We start from the raw sequence: 17,159 nt of genomic DNA, 5'->3' as shown, positions 1-17,159 counted from the left end.
AATGAGGCAGTTAGCTAAACTTAGTATGACATCAGAGCTTAACCTGAATATCCTACAAAATGGAAGTTATTGTGGGCTATTTGGCCCAAATAACATCATCTAAAGATATACAAGTGGCATATACAAGAGCAGTGAGAGACATTGTGTGCCCACAGCTGACAGTGTCAGGAGTGAGGGAAACACCTTGCGTCCTGGAGCTTCACTGTCAGGTGAGGGAGAGCGTGGTTTGCTTCCAACTGCTTGATAGCGGTTGTAACATGTTTTAGTATGTTAAATTTGGTTGTGGATCTGAAATGAAAAAAGTGCCTCTCATTATAATTTACCTGCACTGTGCTGCAGTACTCACACAAACGACATTCACCCTCTGCAACCCTCCCCCAAATACTCACCTAGTTCACAAACATTCAAATAGCTGAATATTTGGTTCCAGCCCGTTTAACACCATTATATTAACCTAAAGGACCACCTTTTTTATCTTTGCAACATGGCAAGAAAAAAAAATCCTTCTCCTCACTTAAAATGCCCTAAATAGTCAGCCCCCAACATATCCTAAAAAGGCTCCTAGTACCCCACTACTCCAGCAGAACACTGCACTACAGAATGCAGGGTTATTTGGAGTTCCTAGAGGCTCAGAAAGTAGACTAGGGGCCAGAACCTTCAGCTATCAGGCTCCTCTTCTGTGGAACCAGCTCCGAGTTTGAGTTCAGAAGTTAGACACCCTTTCCACATTTAACAGAAAGCATAAGACCAGGCTCTTTAATAAAGCTAATGTTTAGGGCTGACTCCAGTGAGCCCTGAACTGTCCCTTATGAGGCTGCTATTGGACTACACTGCACCTGGATTGTGGCTGTGCCTGCGTCATGGTCCTGCTACAATTATAATCATCAGATTTTTATTATTGTTGTTGCAAGTTTGTATTTGTATTATTGTATCTATGGTGCATCTCTCTCTCTCTCTCTATCTTAGCTCAAGGCAGATGGCCGCCCACCAAGAGCCTGGTCCTGCTCAAGGTTTCTTCCTGTTCAGTGGAGCTTTCCTTGCCAGTGTCATTGTGCTTATTCATGGGAAATGTTAGGTTTCTATAAATGAAAGAATGTAGTTTGACCTGATCTATATGAAACGTGCCTTGAGATGACTTCTGTTGTGAACTGACACTATACTTAAAATACAATTGACTTGACAATATTTTTACATTAACAGTCACAACTTGGTTTGGTTTTGCTCAAAGTCACTCAGCAGTTCTCAACTCTGTGGGGCAGTTTAGCCTCTTTTGGCTCTGTGTCTTGGTTTTCAAGCTGACATTCTCCCTCTCAAACTGCTTAATGAATACAAACAAAAAAAAAGCCTTGATGAACCCAAAATACACTATTTGCCTTGTTGCTGACTAGTTAGTGAACATAGTTGAAAATCTGGCCACTAAAGAAAAACCCCACCCTTTCGTCCAGTTTATTTTTGGCTACCTGGGTATAGCGAGGCCCTGTGTAATCACCCCTCTCTCCCTGCGGTGCCGTTCTTCTCTCTCCAGAGTCAGTCGGATCTCTCTCTCCACCGCACTCTCTGGCTCCTCCGGTGGGCTGCGGTATGACAAGTCATCCAGGCCGGAGTCCTCTGAACTAGGGGACATGGTGGAGGACAGGGCAGGCTCCCTGGGCACTGGTGGGTGTATCTCCCTTTGAGAGGACAGGAGAACACTGGCCTAAGCTAAGATGAACTAAAACTAAAAGCCAACAGGAAAATAGAGCGTTGTTGAGAGCGTGTTTCCATTCGATTCTCAAGTTTTAAGAAAAATTAGGAAATGTTTTTGTTTAGTTTTTTCTTCTGGTCAACATGTACAGTAAATGGACTTGGACTTGCATTTGGATAGTGCCTTTTAAGTCTTCTGCTTTTACACTTCATGTTACATTCAAACACTGGGGCTCAGGCTCCCATACAATACAACAAGTTGCCACCTGCTCCTCCCTCTGTGCAGAGTCTTTGCTGTAATATACACAAACGGCCTACACCATTGTAAGCTATTGTACTTGTGTCTAGGTGTGTCTGTATTGTTCTGCAATTTTATCTCCAAAACCCTGGTTGGCAATTGGGTTTCTATTCCACTGTGTTGAATTTCTTTGTTTACTCCAAGCTATGGCCACTGAAACTGAGCAGATCATGCTGGAGCTGGAGTAACTGTGCCACCATTTGGACACTTTTTTGACCAACATAATGGTGTTAAACTTAAGTATGACTTCTTACATATCTAACCAAATATTGTATTTACCATTAACTTTGGATTTGTCTTTACCAGAGTTGGAACGGTATGATACTAAAAAGACCAATCACAGTTGTTGTGGTCTGCGTTGTGGTTTAGTTTAGTTTCATTTCTGGATGCATGTCAGGCTAAAGCATAGGGTACGCAAGCCCATTCTCATTCCGAATTTGTCAAATCTGTCCACTCTGTCATTGCTCTTAGCATAAGAGCGTGACGCCCAAAGCCACCCTCTGCATCCACCTCAAACACAGCTGGACGGTGAGAATGCAGCCGGTCAGGAGCTGATGATGTTGTTATATTACGCCGCTGGATGGCCAAACAGCACCAGGCTTCATGATCATTGGCTAATTATTAGCTGTCTGGCTACCAGCTGACTGAAATGTCCAATCATATTCATGCAGGTTATTCTGTTGATACACTACAAGATACAGAAGCAGCTATGGCAACACCACGAGGTATCTGGAAAAAAAAATGGTTCTATCACCCTTAAAGCACTTTTTTAATATGCAATTTTTTAAGGAAAAAGGGGTAAAATGTCAGCTATTTAGAGCTGCAAATAAAACTTATTTCCATTATCCATTAATCTGCTGATTGGTATACAAAAATCTCAGAAAACAGTGAACAAGTAAATATTACAATTTCCCAATAAACATACTCAAAGATATTCAGTTAAGTATCAAATAAAGTCAAGACTGGCAGCAAATCCTCACTTTTGAGAAGCTGGAACCAGAGACTATTACCTAGTTTTGCCCAAAAATGATTTTAATGATTAAGCAATTGTTAAAACAGTTACCAAATATTCTTCTTTAATTTAACTAATTGCTTTATCAGTTTATTGTTAGAGCTCGACAGCATGCTCTCAAATAGAACAGACAGAACCAGCAGTGTTTCCTACCTGTGCTTGAGTCGGGGGCTGCGAGTGGGGGGATACAGTGAAGAGTGGGTGCCCTGGAAGCTCCCCTGAGCTCTGAGCCCTGGTTTGGGGATTGGCTGACCTTTGACCTCCTCCTCCATCTTCCTCCACTGCTGGCGGGCCAACAGAAAGTCCACATGCTCAGTGGAGACGTTTTCACTGTGAGTCTCTTGTTGGATGCAGAAATCTGCAGGAAGCTGACAGGACAGATAAGGTTCAGGATTACATGACTTACTTACTTACTCACTCTCAAAACTGACATTTGAAGGGATCCTCCATAGAAAAGCATTTTAATATACATACATTAAAAGAGAGACTCATTGTTTTCTCAGAAGGATTAGAAGATTTAGACTTTCAGATGAGAGAACAGGGTTAGGTGATATGGCTTTAAAATAATATCACAATAGTTTTAGGCTGTATCACAATACACAATATATATATATTTATATCTTGATATTGATGGTATCTCCTTTAAACTACTGCAAACTACTAAAATACAAAATGATTAAATAAACTGCATTTACAAACAAAGTAGTTACTGCCATATTATAAAGTAACATAAACGTCTGTTGAAATAAAGATGAAAAAAATACTGTTAAAATGTTAGTAAAGTAAAGTATAAAGTTAAACAAAGAACTGTTAGAGAAAAGCTAAATAAAGTTCTATTATAATAAAATTGATGAAAGCATGGTGCTTTTATTTTGAAGGACCCAACTGAATTCCCACATTCAGGATCATTTTATAGCTCCTCCATTGTTTTGGTGTGTACATTATGTAGATGCCCCCTCGACAACAGTGTTATCAGATGATGTAAATTAATTAAATGATATAGCATAAAATGAAACAATAGAATTTTTTTATCGTGAGACAATATTTTTCCCTTATATCGCACAGCTCCCCACAAGAGAATATAAATATATATAAGTTAAGTAATGGAGGGTTTATGTATTCTTATGGCTCTGTCTGTGGTAACATTATGTGGTCCATTACTACTGAATTTCACAATGATTAATTTACAATGGTAGATTTAGACTTGTTCAGTTTTCATAGAAGAGTTATGAATGATATTTGGTGGCATTGGGTTGTATTACTCTGGTTAAACAGCAGGGTAAACACTGATTCAGTGCACAGCAGTCAGCAAAATGGATAGTAAATTGACCTGCACTTGTACAGCACCTTTCTACTCTTTTCAGCACTCAGGGCACTTTAACATTACATGTCACTTACACACACACACACACACACACACACACACACACACACACATTCATACACTGGTAACCACCAGGCTACTATACAAGGTGCCACCAACTAGTCAGTAAATAATTTACACACACACACACACACTGATGGCAAGGCAGTCTTGCTCAGTGATACTTGGACATGCAGACATGAGGAGCTGGGGATCAATCAGCTGGTGTTTTTTTGTTGTTGGTAAATCTGCTTTGCTCTTTCAGCATTGAATTGTGTTCTCAGTGTGCTAGCTTACTAACTGGCATCTAGACAGTCTTCCCATTTCCCATTTTGAATGACAATTACAAAGAACCGCTGTCTGCTGGTATGGAGGGGTATTTCCTCTAACGCAGACACAGAGCAGACGTGCTGGTTGGCCCTTGGTTTAGTGTGACCAAACTGGGATGTCAACAAATGCACATGCTGGTGCGGATGGTTAGGATTAGAGGAAGAAGGCACATGGTAGTGGTAGTGACTGCAGTGGTCAAGCTCCTTCTGAAGAAGAGCAACTTAGATGCAAGCATTCTTGATAACAACAGACCAGTATCCAACTTACCGTTTTTAAGCAAAATTTCAGAAAAACTTGTTTTTACTCAGCTAAATGATTTTTTAAATAAATACAGTATTTTAGAAAAATATCTATCTGGTTTTAGGATGAGCCACAGTACAGAGACAGCCCTGTTAAAGATCGGAAATGATCTCAGGTGTAACATGGACATGAAGAAACCTTCTGTCCTGGTGCTACTGGATCTAAGTGCTGCTTCTGATACAGTAGATCACCAAATTCTTTTTAACAGATTCCACAGTCTGGTCGGCCTCTCTGGTACTGTTTTTAACTGGTTTTCCTCCTATCTCACAGATAGAGAATTTTTGGTAAGTATGGATACCTGCTCCTCGAAGAACTATAAAATAAACTGTGGTGTGCCCCAAGTCTCAATTTTGGGTCCCACACTTTTTAATCTCTACATGCTCCCACTTGGGAACGTCATCAGGAGGCACAGCATCAACTTTCACGGTTATGCTGGTGATATACAGCTATATATCTCTGTGTCTCCTGATGACCCAGGTCCACTTGATGCCCTTTTTAACTGCATTTTAGACATCAGGTCCTGGATGGCAGAGAATTTCATGCAGCTTAACCAGGACACAACTGAAGCTAGCCTTTTTAGTCTAGCTTTAAGCTAATCTTTCTTATTTATTTTTATTTATTTATTTACTTATTTATTCTAATAATCTACCAATTTATTAATTTATTTATATTTTATATTTATTTATTTGTATTATTATAAATTCTCAACTTCTTAACCTTTTAGTCTTAACTACTTTATTGTTTATTCATTCTGTTTTGGAGAGCCCTTTGTACTGGGAGCTGTGATTGGCTGTGTGAGGGCATCGTCATGGGGGTCACCCGGTCTTGGTTGGATGGGGGGGTCCTGTCCACAGCTTCTGGGAGGGGTGATTTCTGTGGCAATGTCTCTGTGAGCTTTGATCAGCTCCTGGTCCAAACAGCCTTCCATGATGGTGCTTCCTCATTTTAGTCGTCTGTGCTCAGCCATGTTTCTTATCCAAAGCCATTCTGTTCTGTGCCTTTTAATGTCGTCTTTCTGTATGTGTTCTGGGGAGTGGGTGGGCCTGGGAAGGCGGGTTTGGTTTATATGTTTAGATGTTGTTTTATGTTTTCAGCTTGTGAAGCACTTGGTGCTACATTAAATGTATGATAAGTGCTCTATAAATAAAGTTTGATTTGATTTGATGGTAAGGAAAAAAGAAACATTCACACAGGAAGAGAACACTGGACTCCTGCCTGAAAGTCTGGGATTTGCTGGACCCATCCACTACAACTCCCGCCCACCCCCCATAGGCACCCTCGTGCTCCTTATAAATGCAAAGCAGTAACTGTATGATGCCGACCACACATGCCCAAGCAACCGGATGGAATTCTCATAAATAAATCTGCCTTCTAGCATTCTCTTAAATTATGTCATTACCAGCAGTGTTTCAACTTGACGCCGTCCTGCAGTGTTTCAGGTGGACACAACAGGTACTGCCTGGAATCTCAACTGATGTCGCCTTTGCATATGTCATGTGGATGCAGGAGGTGCCATCTGGGCGCATGCCTGCTTACAATGGCATCAGTATTCTCAGCTGATGCTGTTCAGTGGTGTTTCATTCGCATGTGAAAGGTGGCATTTGGTGTCATGATCTTATGCTAAAAGCTCTTTCAAAGCAGTAGTATGTTTTTGAGTTCAGAATGATAAGGGACTGGATTGGGGCATTCACCTCCCAATCTTCATAGCTTTATGTTCCACCTGGCTACATAAAGGTCACTTCCCGGACTGACCCATGGCTAACCCCCGCCCACTTAGCTCACTTGGACAAACAACTGTCAATCCTCCTTATGTTGAGCTGACTGTGTGGTCTGCCTCAAATGTTAATCTGAAGGAGAGACTTTGCTCTGTTGTTGTGAAGTTTAGGAAACGGGATAAATACACTCCATTCTTTGGCCTCTCAGGATACCTTATATCATTTATCCCATGCACATTGTTTGACAGTTTGTTTTAGTTAAAAAGTGCAGACATTTATGGGGCGCCTGATGGCTCAGTGGATAAAGCGGCGCCCCATGTACAGAGGCTGTGTCCTCACTGCAGCGGCCACAGGTTTGAATCCGGCCTTTGCCCTTTGCTGCATGTCTCCCCCTCTCTCTCTCCTCCTTTCACACTCTCACTGTCCTGTCAATTAAAGACATTTTTTTTTATTTCTGATGCTTTTCTATGGAGGTCTACGAGCAGGATGTCCGACTGCATTGTGTAGCTGCACGAAATGTGATTGGCTTGTGGCGTTCGAGGGCCAATAGGTCAACTGTGCACTGCAGAATTGTTGTATATGAATGTGGCTACTGGACTGGACATAAAAGCTAAATGGTATTACAGCTTATCTTCAACTGGAAATGCACTTCTTGAAAGCAAAGTCTGAGTGTTATGTAACAAGAGGGACAGTCTTACCTTCCTGTCCGGGTCTGTGGAGCTGGCTGTGGAGCTGACAGAAGGAGACCGCAGGAAAAGATCTCTCCTCGACCTCATTTCCTCCTCATCATCACAGCTGCCTCCCCTTCTCTCCTCCTGCTCCCCCTGCTCCTCCTGCTCCCCCTGCTCCCCCTGCTCCTCTGTTTCAGTCTCTACTTCCTCCTTCTCTTGTTCCCCTTTCTCCTGATCTTCTCCTCCTCTCTCCTCATTCTCTCCATCACAGATGCTGTCATGAATCTCTCCACCTGCTTCTTCCTGGTTAGTGACATCACAGGGTGCGAAGGCCGCCCATTGGTCCTCCCCTGCATCGCTGTCCGAGTACACGATGGCCAGCTCGGCCTGGAGACAGTCGCTGAGGTGAGTGTCGCTCAGATCGTCTCTGTTGCTGAGGTCGTGACCCCAGGTGTCGTGCAGCACACCTGCTGCGGGCTGCTCTGAAGGCTGGGAGGTGACAGTCAGCGGCTCTGACGATGAAGGACACACTGAGCTGTCGGAGATGAAGAGGAGCTCTGACAGACTATCATCTTTCACCTCTCCTACTGTCTCTTCTAGCCATCCATTCTCTTCCTTTGTGTTTTCTCTTCCTCCATCTTCCCTTTCTGTTTCTCCACTCCCATCCTCTTTTCCATCTATTTCTCTTCCTTCTCCATCTTCTCCCTCCTCTCCTCCTCTCTCTGTGTCTTGTCCTCCTTCACTTTCATCTCCTTTTCCCTCTCCCTTCTTCTCTCCTATCTCAAAAACAAGATAGTCACACTCATCTCCATCTCTTTTTCCGTTTTCTTTATCTGCAGTCTCCTCTTCCTCCTGCTTGTCCCCGATAGGTTGCTGCACCCCATGGACCTCTGGGTAATGGAGCTCCTCTACTTCCTGGCTTTGCCAGCTGACCAAGTTTTCTCTCTCCAGGTCTGTTAGTGGTGGTGATGAGCTGATCTCCATGGTAACTGGATCTGTTGGCTGTACAGGAGTGGGAGAGTCGTTGACAGGGTTATCGTTTCCGGAGCTACTGTTGTCGTGGTTACCGTCCGTTAGCTCAGGTGTTGTCCTCCTTAGCCCAGCTGTTGCTCTCTGTGGACAAAAACACTTTATTACAACCTGATAACGTGATTCCAGCCTGAACACTAATATATTCAGGGCATGTTGTGGTATTCATAGAACATTTTTATGGAAGTAAATTCCTGCCAAAAAATGTTTATTTTTTAAGATTAAATTCTAGGAATGACCAAATAAAAATACTCATGGTGAGACAGATTTATAAGATACCAAGTCACAACAATTTAGACTTTTCAAGCCAAACTACGAGATACTGAGTCAAAATTCTGAGTATAAAGACATCTTTACATAAAAAATATTCAGTTGTGACTTTTTTAGCCAATATTATAAGATACTTTTATAGCTTTGAATTATCTTGTAATTTTGATTTACCACTCTCATACTACTAAAAATCCAAATTTTCACTTTGTTTGTCAAAATTTTGGCTTTGTATCTTACATTCTTGATGTAAATAAACTACTGACTCATACTTTTGAATGACCAAAAAAACTTTGACATTGATTTATAGCCTACTTGTGCGTAGGGTCTATGCATAGCCTGCACAGTTGGCCTACACTGTTGTGTGCACCACAACTATAAAATTTGGCTCAATAATAACCCAAAAGGTTCACAGAAAAAAAAACACTTGTCTTTTGATACACACATTCTCTCTACAAATACAACAAGCTAACATTATTAGCATAAGTCTATGACATTTTAAATTGCAAAAGTTAGCATAGCAACTTGTTGAGTTTTACTCTATTGATATTAAGCTGGAAACAACAGCAACATTTGATAAAGTGAACTCTTTAGTGTTTTCACAATTTATTCTGAAATATAAGTTAATAAAAGCTTGGTTTTCACAGAGGGAAATAGTTTTCAACCATATACTGTATAGTGAGGCGTGGATCTGATTTGCAGACTTCAGCGATGCCGCACAGATGGCCTCTCTCAAGTGGCCCTGCCCTTAAATATACATAACTTTTTGTGGTGGCACCACCTGTGCCTCCTCCCATGCCGTAAATGCACCCCTGTTTTACATCATTCTTTTACGTCTTTGAACACCTTGGTTTTATCATAAATTCTAAAGATCCTACATTTTCCCATTTTTTATCAAAGCACAATCAAATTCTTATTTTAGGTGACTTTACCATATATGTCGGCTGTCCTTCTCAGACTTTTGTCACTGATTTTATTGATATTCTGGAGTCTTTTAATCTTACTCAGGCTATATATGGACCAACACATTCTAAAGCTCACACGCTAGTTTTATACATTGGTCTAAGCCCCAGCAATTTCACGACTAAGGTTATCTGTGTGTTGATCACAAGGCAGTTTTATTCAGTTTGGTCCATATAAATTAAAAAAAATACTACACCCCAACCATGGTTAAATCAATCCACACAAAATTAAAGAGAGACTGTATGAAAATGGAGAGAAAACAGAAAAAGAGAGTTTTAACTGTATTCTATGATATTTGGAAAGATTCAACAAAAACATATCGTAAGGCAGTTAAAGATGCTGTTATTTTAAGTAATTGAAACAGTCACCTTCCACTCCCCCAACCATTTTATCGATGCATCTCCAGAAATGTGTGAGAAGTTTTTACAGTTTTTAATAGCTGGGTTATGGATATAAGGCAACAAATCAATCCCCAAAATGGTATTTTACATGCCAGTAGGCAAGTTTTTGGTAATTTTAGCAATTTTAGTCCAATTTCTTTTTATCCAAAAATCATTTCCCAAATGAAACCAACCATGTGCAGCCCTATATTATTCCCACTAAGTTTCTTAAAGAGGTTTTTAAACACAGTTGGGCCCAGTATTTTATTGATTATTAATAGTTCCCTAGCCGAGGGTATTTTCCTTTCTTCTTTTAAACATGCTGCGGTCCAACCTCTACCCAACCTCGACCCGTCTGTTTTTAGCAATTTTAGGCCAATTTCTAAACTTCCGTTTTTATCAAAAGTTTTAGAAAAAAATGGTTTCTACCAAGCTTTTAGCTTTTATGTGTCACAACAACATATTTGAGAAGTTTCAGTCTGGTTTTAGAGCTCTACATAGCACTGACACTGCCCTCCTCAAGGTTAAAAATGATATTCTTTTAGCTGCAGACAAAGGGGAGAGTGCAATTTTAATTCTTTTAGATTATTATCATTATTTTAATCAATCGCCTAGAAACTTGGGTTGGCATTAAAAATACTGCACTGGGTTGGTTTTACTCTTACCTTTTAGCAAAAACCTATTTGGTCACCATAGGTAATCACTCCTCTGCTACTTGTATTACCTGTGGTGTGCCACAAGGTTTAATTTTAGGTCCCATTTTATTTTATTTTAACATGCTCCCACTTGGCAAAATAATCTAGAATCACAACATTTTTTTCATTGCCACACAGAAGACATACAGATATACCTCCCTCTGAGACCAGATGACCTGAGAAGCCTAGCTGCTGTCTTAGACTGCCTTCGTGACATCAACTGTTGGATGGCTAAAAATCACCTGCCACTCAACAACTCAAAATCTGAAGTCATATTGTTTTCGGCCCCAAACCCTTCCAACTACATTATGAATGCCCTTGGTCTCCTTTCCACAAATCTGAAGCCCACCGCCAGAAACCTCGGAGTAATATTTGACTCACATCTGACCTTTCAGCCACATGTCAAACAAGCTGTTCAGTCCTGCTTCCTCCAGTTAAGATCCATCTCCAGAATTAAACCAATGCTTTTACAGTTAGACCTAGATAAAGTTATTCATACATTCATCTTTTCAATACTCCATTATTGTAACTCCCTCCTCTCCAGTATTATTAAAAAAATCACTCTCCTGCCTCCAACTAGTTCAGAATGCAGCAGCTAGGCTTCTCATAGGATTTAACAGACGATATCACATCACCCTATTCCTTGCTTCCCTCCATTGGCTTCCTGTATGTTTAAGAATTATTTTAAGATTTTACTGATTGTTTTTTAAGCTTGTTTGGTCCTGGCTCCAAGCTACATATCAGAAATGTTAACCCCTTACGAGCCAGTTCGCAGCCTTAGATCCTCGGGTGGGGCCCTTCTGGCCGGTCCAAAGTCGAAGCTCAAAACTAAAGGTGATCGTGCTTTTGCCATCAGAGCCCCTCAGCTTTGGAATGACTTGCCCGAGGAGATAAGGCTTGCAGAATCAGTGACTTCTTTTAAATCACTTCTTAAAACCCATTTTTATAGACTTGCTTTTATGTGATGTTGTCTGTCTTAAGTCGTCTATTTTAACTTGTCTTTTATAATTCTACTTTAATTCTATTTTAATTTGCCTATTTTATTCATCCATTTAAGTTTGTTTTTTTTTCATTTATTCTGCCCCGGCCATGTTTAAATTCTATTATTATTTCTGTGTTTACTGCAGTGAACAGCATTTATTCATATTGGGATGGGTTGCAGTTGTTATTTTTGTTTTGTGATTGTTGCTCTCTTTTGTCTAGCCTTAGCTTGGTATTACTGTTTCTGCAAGAAACCCCCTTGCTTCTGTTTTGCCTTGTTTGTCAAAACACTTTGTAAACTGTTTTTAAAGGTGCTATATAAATAAAATTATTATTGTCTGCAGGTCTTGCTCTTGGGTCCATTTTGTAACCACAGCAAATTGTAACAACTTTAAACCTTAATTATTTTTTATTATTTTTTACCCTTTATTCATCATTTAGTGCATACATAAAACCAAATACAAAGTCAACAAAGCAATAGTATTGCATTGGATATTGGATAAAAGTAAAAAATCAACAAGAACATAATGATACTAACAAAAAGGAAAACAAGAAGAAAAACAAACAAACAACAATGAAAACAAACCAAAAGAATATTGATTCCTTGGGTTTACTTACATTTCATGTAACACTTTTTTTTAGCCTTAATAATATATATATAATAAACAGGTGAGTTATAAAAAAAATCATCCCCTGTACAGTTGTCATGAATGTTGAAATTCCTGCTGTAAAGTTGGGCATTTTAACATGGGGGTCTTACAAAAATAAGCAGGAGGTCTGTGTTGCTGTGATGTATAGTTACATTTCTAGGGAGGTGCACATCAGGCTATAACATAGAGTAAGTGTCTCTGTAGAGCATATACTGTAGGTACAGGGTTGATCTAATGCGGGAGTATAAATCCCACTTTAAAAAAGGTATTTTATCTTTTTTCTTTGATAGCAATTGGCTTCTATAGAATATTTTATAAACAGTATTTTTGCAAATGTTTACACAATTTGCCGTTTTATGCTTCTCTCTTCCTCATTTTAATATAATACTACTATACTACTGTAATATAATGTATGCTTTGTGCAAGCAACAAATGAGGTTCTTCTGGATAATGTCAAAAAGTCAATGGAAATAGCGATGGCTAAAAACCAAACATCTCCTTCATTAGTGTATTCCTAACTCACATCCATACACCCCTGACTAACATTTGCACATACAGTATAGACACACTCGACAAAGTCACATAATATACACACACGCATACACACACTCGATTATAGAAGTGTATATGCCCTGTAAATGTTTGATGGGCTAAATTCAAGCCTTCATGCTACCACGGTGGTGATGCGTTGGCTGTGAGTGGGTTGGCAGATTATTATGGTCTGTCGTTACAGGCATGTGCCGGTAACAGATGAGAGGGGTTGCTATGGTAACACTAAGTATAGCTGCAGAGGCAGGCAAGCTGCTAAAGTCAGTTCTCTCTCAGTTAATGTGAGAAAGATTAAATTAATCACATATCACGCAGCAACAAATATACTGAATATGATGACATTTTACATGCCCCTCCTGAGCTGCATGATAGTTATGTTAATATGATGAGACTTTAGATGAGTAGAATTTTAACAACTGAAGTATGAAAACATTTCCATCCATGCTTTCTAACCTAAACATATTGACACACACTTACAAACACAAGCCCTTAAATGGATGCAGATCTCAGCCACGCCTCAGAGGACTAAAGTCACACATTTATGAAAATGTTAGTAAGGCCTATGTAGCTGTGACACATGTTCATACCAGTGAGCACTGAAACTCCAGCCCTCAATTAAGTGTGATGTGGCATGGCTCAATATGCTTTTTAATGGAATAAGTGTCATGTTAAGCACTCTGCACAGCCTCTGACAGTGTCTTCATCACTCAAACATCAGCATAAATCATTTCTACAGCTGACTGGCTAAGAGCACCAGTCGCCAGTGGAGCTTTTGGTTGAGTTTTGAATCTAAAAAAAAAACAATGTTTGTCTAAATTATCAACCAGACAAATGAAAAATGCCATGAAGTAGTAGAATCATGACCTGCATTGCCAAAAAATTTCCTAGTACTGAAACAACAGGATATAATATTCTTTGTCCCCCATCTGGTATCCCTATTACCAGGATGACATACTTTGTCAGTACTTTCAAAATTAATTCTATTATTAGGAGATTTTTTTGATCTCCCACATCAATGGTTAGGTTAATCCTTTGAAGCTTGAGCAGATTGACTTGATTTGGAAGAAGGCAATGAGCAACAAAAAAGAGATGAATGAAACATTAGCAAGAAATAAGTTTTAAAAAAATACAAGAACCACCTACTGTGGAGCAATGGATTAAGAGACTGAGACAGGTGTGCAAAATGGAAAAAATGACTGCACAGTTACAATTGTAAAAGGATGTTTTTGCGCAGACATGGGTGTCTGTAATTCTGTACTTGACTGAATAGAAGAATACATATACAAACATGGCTTCTTTCCCTTCTCTCTTTTCCTCTCTCTCTCTCTCTCTCTCTCTCTCTCTTTTCATCTCTCTCTCCCCTGTCTTCCCTGGCACTTTCCTCTTGAAATAATGTACTGTTGTCAAGGAAGGTTCTACTGTATGTGATCAACATTTCATCTTGATACTGAATGAAATAAGTTAAAAAAATACAAAAACAGGAAAATTACCTAAAATTTGTAAAAAGTACAAAGAATTACCTGAAAATTCGTTATTTAAAAAACATAAACAAACAAACAAACAGAACGAAACAAACAAAGGAACAAACAAAAAGTTAAAAAAACAAACAAGGAAACTAAAACTTGGAAAAAAAGTGCTTGAAATTATAAATGTTGTATCATAATTTTAAAAATATAATTACTAATTCATTGGCATTTTTCTAGCTTTTTAAAACTAATTTTCTAAATCTACTTTTTTTTACAGTGTGAACACATTTTTAGCAAGTGGCTCATTGCCTTTCCCTTCCAAAGAACGCACCAATTTTCTCAGTGTCCACAGGGTTAAATAGCTGTCAAAAAGCATCTGAAAGCAGCAAAAAAAAAATGATGTTGCTCCAGACTGACTGATTGAAAGGATTAAGACAACACAATGCAGAGATGCTTTTGTGCTCCTTCAATGAGGTCACAACATATGGGGAAGGATTGGAGAGTTATTAGTTGCAACTGCAGCTCTCTCGGCTCTAATCCACGCTTCCGATCACTGCAACTGGACCTGTGACCTTTTGGATCATTGGTGGATCTGTCTAACCTTTGTCAACTTCCACAACTTTAAGCTTGAGATTTAAAAATGAAAGTCAGTTTCTGCACAGAATGAAATTGCCAGTAAAGTAAATTAAATTCCAGCCTCAAACCTCAGTTTGCCCTCCACCAACAGCTGGACACAGCATCACCAGCACCACTTAATCAGACACCTCTGTGTGTATGTGTGTCTGTGTGCGTGTGTGTGGGAGGATTAGTGAGCAGCTTTGGACATCATGTGAATCATTCGAAGATGACAAATATGTTAAGGTATTTTGCTTTATCAGTGATCATTCAACATTTCACTATTCTATTCTATTCTATTCTATTCTATTCTATTCTGTGGTGGTGTTGTATTCAGTCATGTGTTCCATTTTGTTTATCATCAGTGATTCTGATGATATTCTGCTCTGCTACAATATTCTGTTCTGTCATAGGAGTGCTGAGCCAAGTGTGTTACATAAGCCAGCATCCTAAAATCGGGCAAAGCACCAAAATCGTGACAGATAATCGCACACACGGAAGCCAAGAAAACCGGGCTTTGATGGTAGCTCAAGCTAAGCCAAAGCTTCGCGCATACACCTCGCGTATAGGCTTACGCGGTGGCCGCCAAAAACGTCCCCAAATCTCCACCGCACGATGAGGTGGACATGAACCCCGGGAAGTGTGTTGCTGTTGTTTATAAAGCCGCTGTTGACGTGTGTCGCTGATTCGTTTATTTACCTACCAACAGCTTCCAGCACAGCAGCCAAAACGAGATCATCTCCAGGCGGCCGCGGCGCGCGCATTCCTCTCCACCTCTCCCCAACGGCAGCGCGAGCAGCCAGGCGGCCACCCGCTGGCGCGAGGAGGGACGCATGCAAGCTGACGGCTGCGGCTGTGGCGCTCGTGTGTGTGTGTGTGTGTGTGTGTGTGTGTGTGTGTGTGTGTGTGTAGTGGAGAGACGTAGAGAGTGAGAGGAGAGAGGAGCGAAGAGGGAGAGAGGGAGAGGGGGAGAGAGAGGAAGGAGATATCGACCCGGGCTAATATGCTGCCGGTGAATTAGAGCAGAAGAGATAAATCTGTATTGGCAGAATATTGTACATCTCTCCCTCCCTCTCTCTCCCTCCCTCTCTCTCTCTCTCTCTCTCTCTACTGTATCCCTGGCTCTGCCTCTCTCTATCTGTCATCCCTCTATACTTCTGCACGCGCATGCTGCATCCGGCCGTTCCCGCCCTCCGGGGTCCAACACTGTAAAATGTAACTATCTCAACAAGTAGGCTTGCTGGGATGCAAAGTTCACCAAAGTCACAGAGTAACTGGGCGCGTTGTGGTGAAAACATGGGTTTGGTACACATTTGAGACAACAAATTGAACCAGTAGGGTTTGAGAATATTTCCAATGTACTATAAAAGCCACTTCCAAAAGGGGGGTATGTACAGAACCTAAACCTAAGCCATGTTTCCAGTAGAAACTTTTGGTTTTCATTTTACAGTTAAAGTTTACTAATGTATGAAAAACTGGTGACAGTAAGAGCAGCGGTTAAAGCAGCCACCGATCAGCCCTGAGCGCAAGTGTTGATTCTCTGCTGACCAGTCAATGGACTGCAGGGTTTCTAGCTCAGCCTTTTAATACTGGATCAGTGTGCTAGGTACCCCAACAGAGGGATGATAAAAAATGGGAACGGTAGGGAACGGTTTATTGGAACCATCCACAACTTTTCACAATGGAAATGCAAAAATGTGTACCAAACTGAACTGAAGTGAAGCGGACTGCTTGATGGAAACAGGGATTTAGATGCCAGTTGACAAATATAAAGTGTCCTCTGTTATCTGAACTCTACCCTGACTTTTGGTGGAGCTCACTCATGTTTTTATTTATTTATTTATTTAGATATTTGTATTTATCGAAAAAAAAATAAATACAAATATCAAATATTTCTTTTAATATCTCCAAGTCACCCTCTCCATTGTCTCAAACAACAACAAGCCCACCAATGACGTAATGGCTCACCCTTCAGGTCAAGAAAAACCTGCAACTCTTTTATTCCCAGCTGGCAACCAACTTGTTGGGTTCTGATCCAATTTAATTTTGGTGTAAATGCTCCGAATGATAAAAAAAAAAAATTGTCACAGGACTCTGAATGGAATCTGTTCCGTGTTTGTGGAAACAGGGTCAGAGAACATTGACTCTTGTTGCTAAGAAACATTCAGAGTTGCAAGCATGCAGGCCTGCTT

At 40.3% G+C, this 17,159-nt stretch overlaps 1 protein-coding gene across 6 annotated transcripts in view; it reads right to left on the bottom strand.

Annotated features, from left to right (window-relative positions):
- LOC121951979 (uncharacterized) overlaps positions 1-17,159 on the bottom strand; it is a 39,341-nt gene that overhangs the window by 8,062 nt on the left and 14,120 nt on the right. For 3 of the 6 annotated variants that reach the window (XM_088085071.1, XM_088085070.1, XM_088085072.1), the window contains exons 1-4: positions 15,671-16,003; positions 7,400-8,485; positions 3,147-3,361; positions 1,461-1,670 (exon numbers count right to left, since the gene is read on the bottom strand). In XM_088085071.1, the coding sequence (XP_087941197.1) occupies positions 1,461-1,670; positions 3,147-3,361; positions 7,400-8,485; positions 15,671-15,802 (1,643 nt within the window). In that variant the 5' untranslated portion in view covers positions 15,803-16,003. Of the gene's footprint in view, positions 1-1,460; positions 1,671-3,146; positions 3,362-7,399; positions 8,486-15,666; positions 16,007-17,159 lie in introns of those variants that run through there. The other 3 variants (XM_088085075.1, XM_088085074.1, XM_088085073.1) reach the window with 3 other exon arrangements.

This window comes from Plectropomus leopardus, chromosome 12 (assembly GCF_026936395.1).
Source record: "Plectropomus leopardus strain MGB_pleo_1.0 chromosome 12, ASM2693639v1, whole genome shotgun sequence".
NCBI lineage: Eukaryota > Metazoa > Chordata > Actinopteri > Perciformes > Serranidae > Plectropomus > Plectropomus leopardus.
This window is presented reverse-complemented; position numbering and strand designations above follow the sequence as displayed.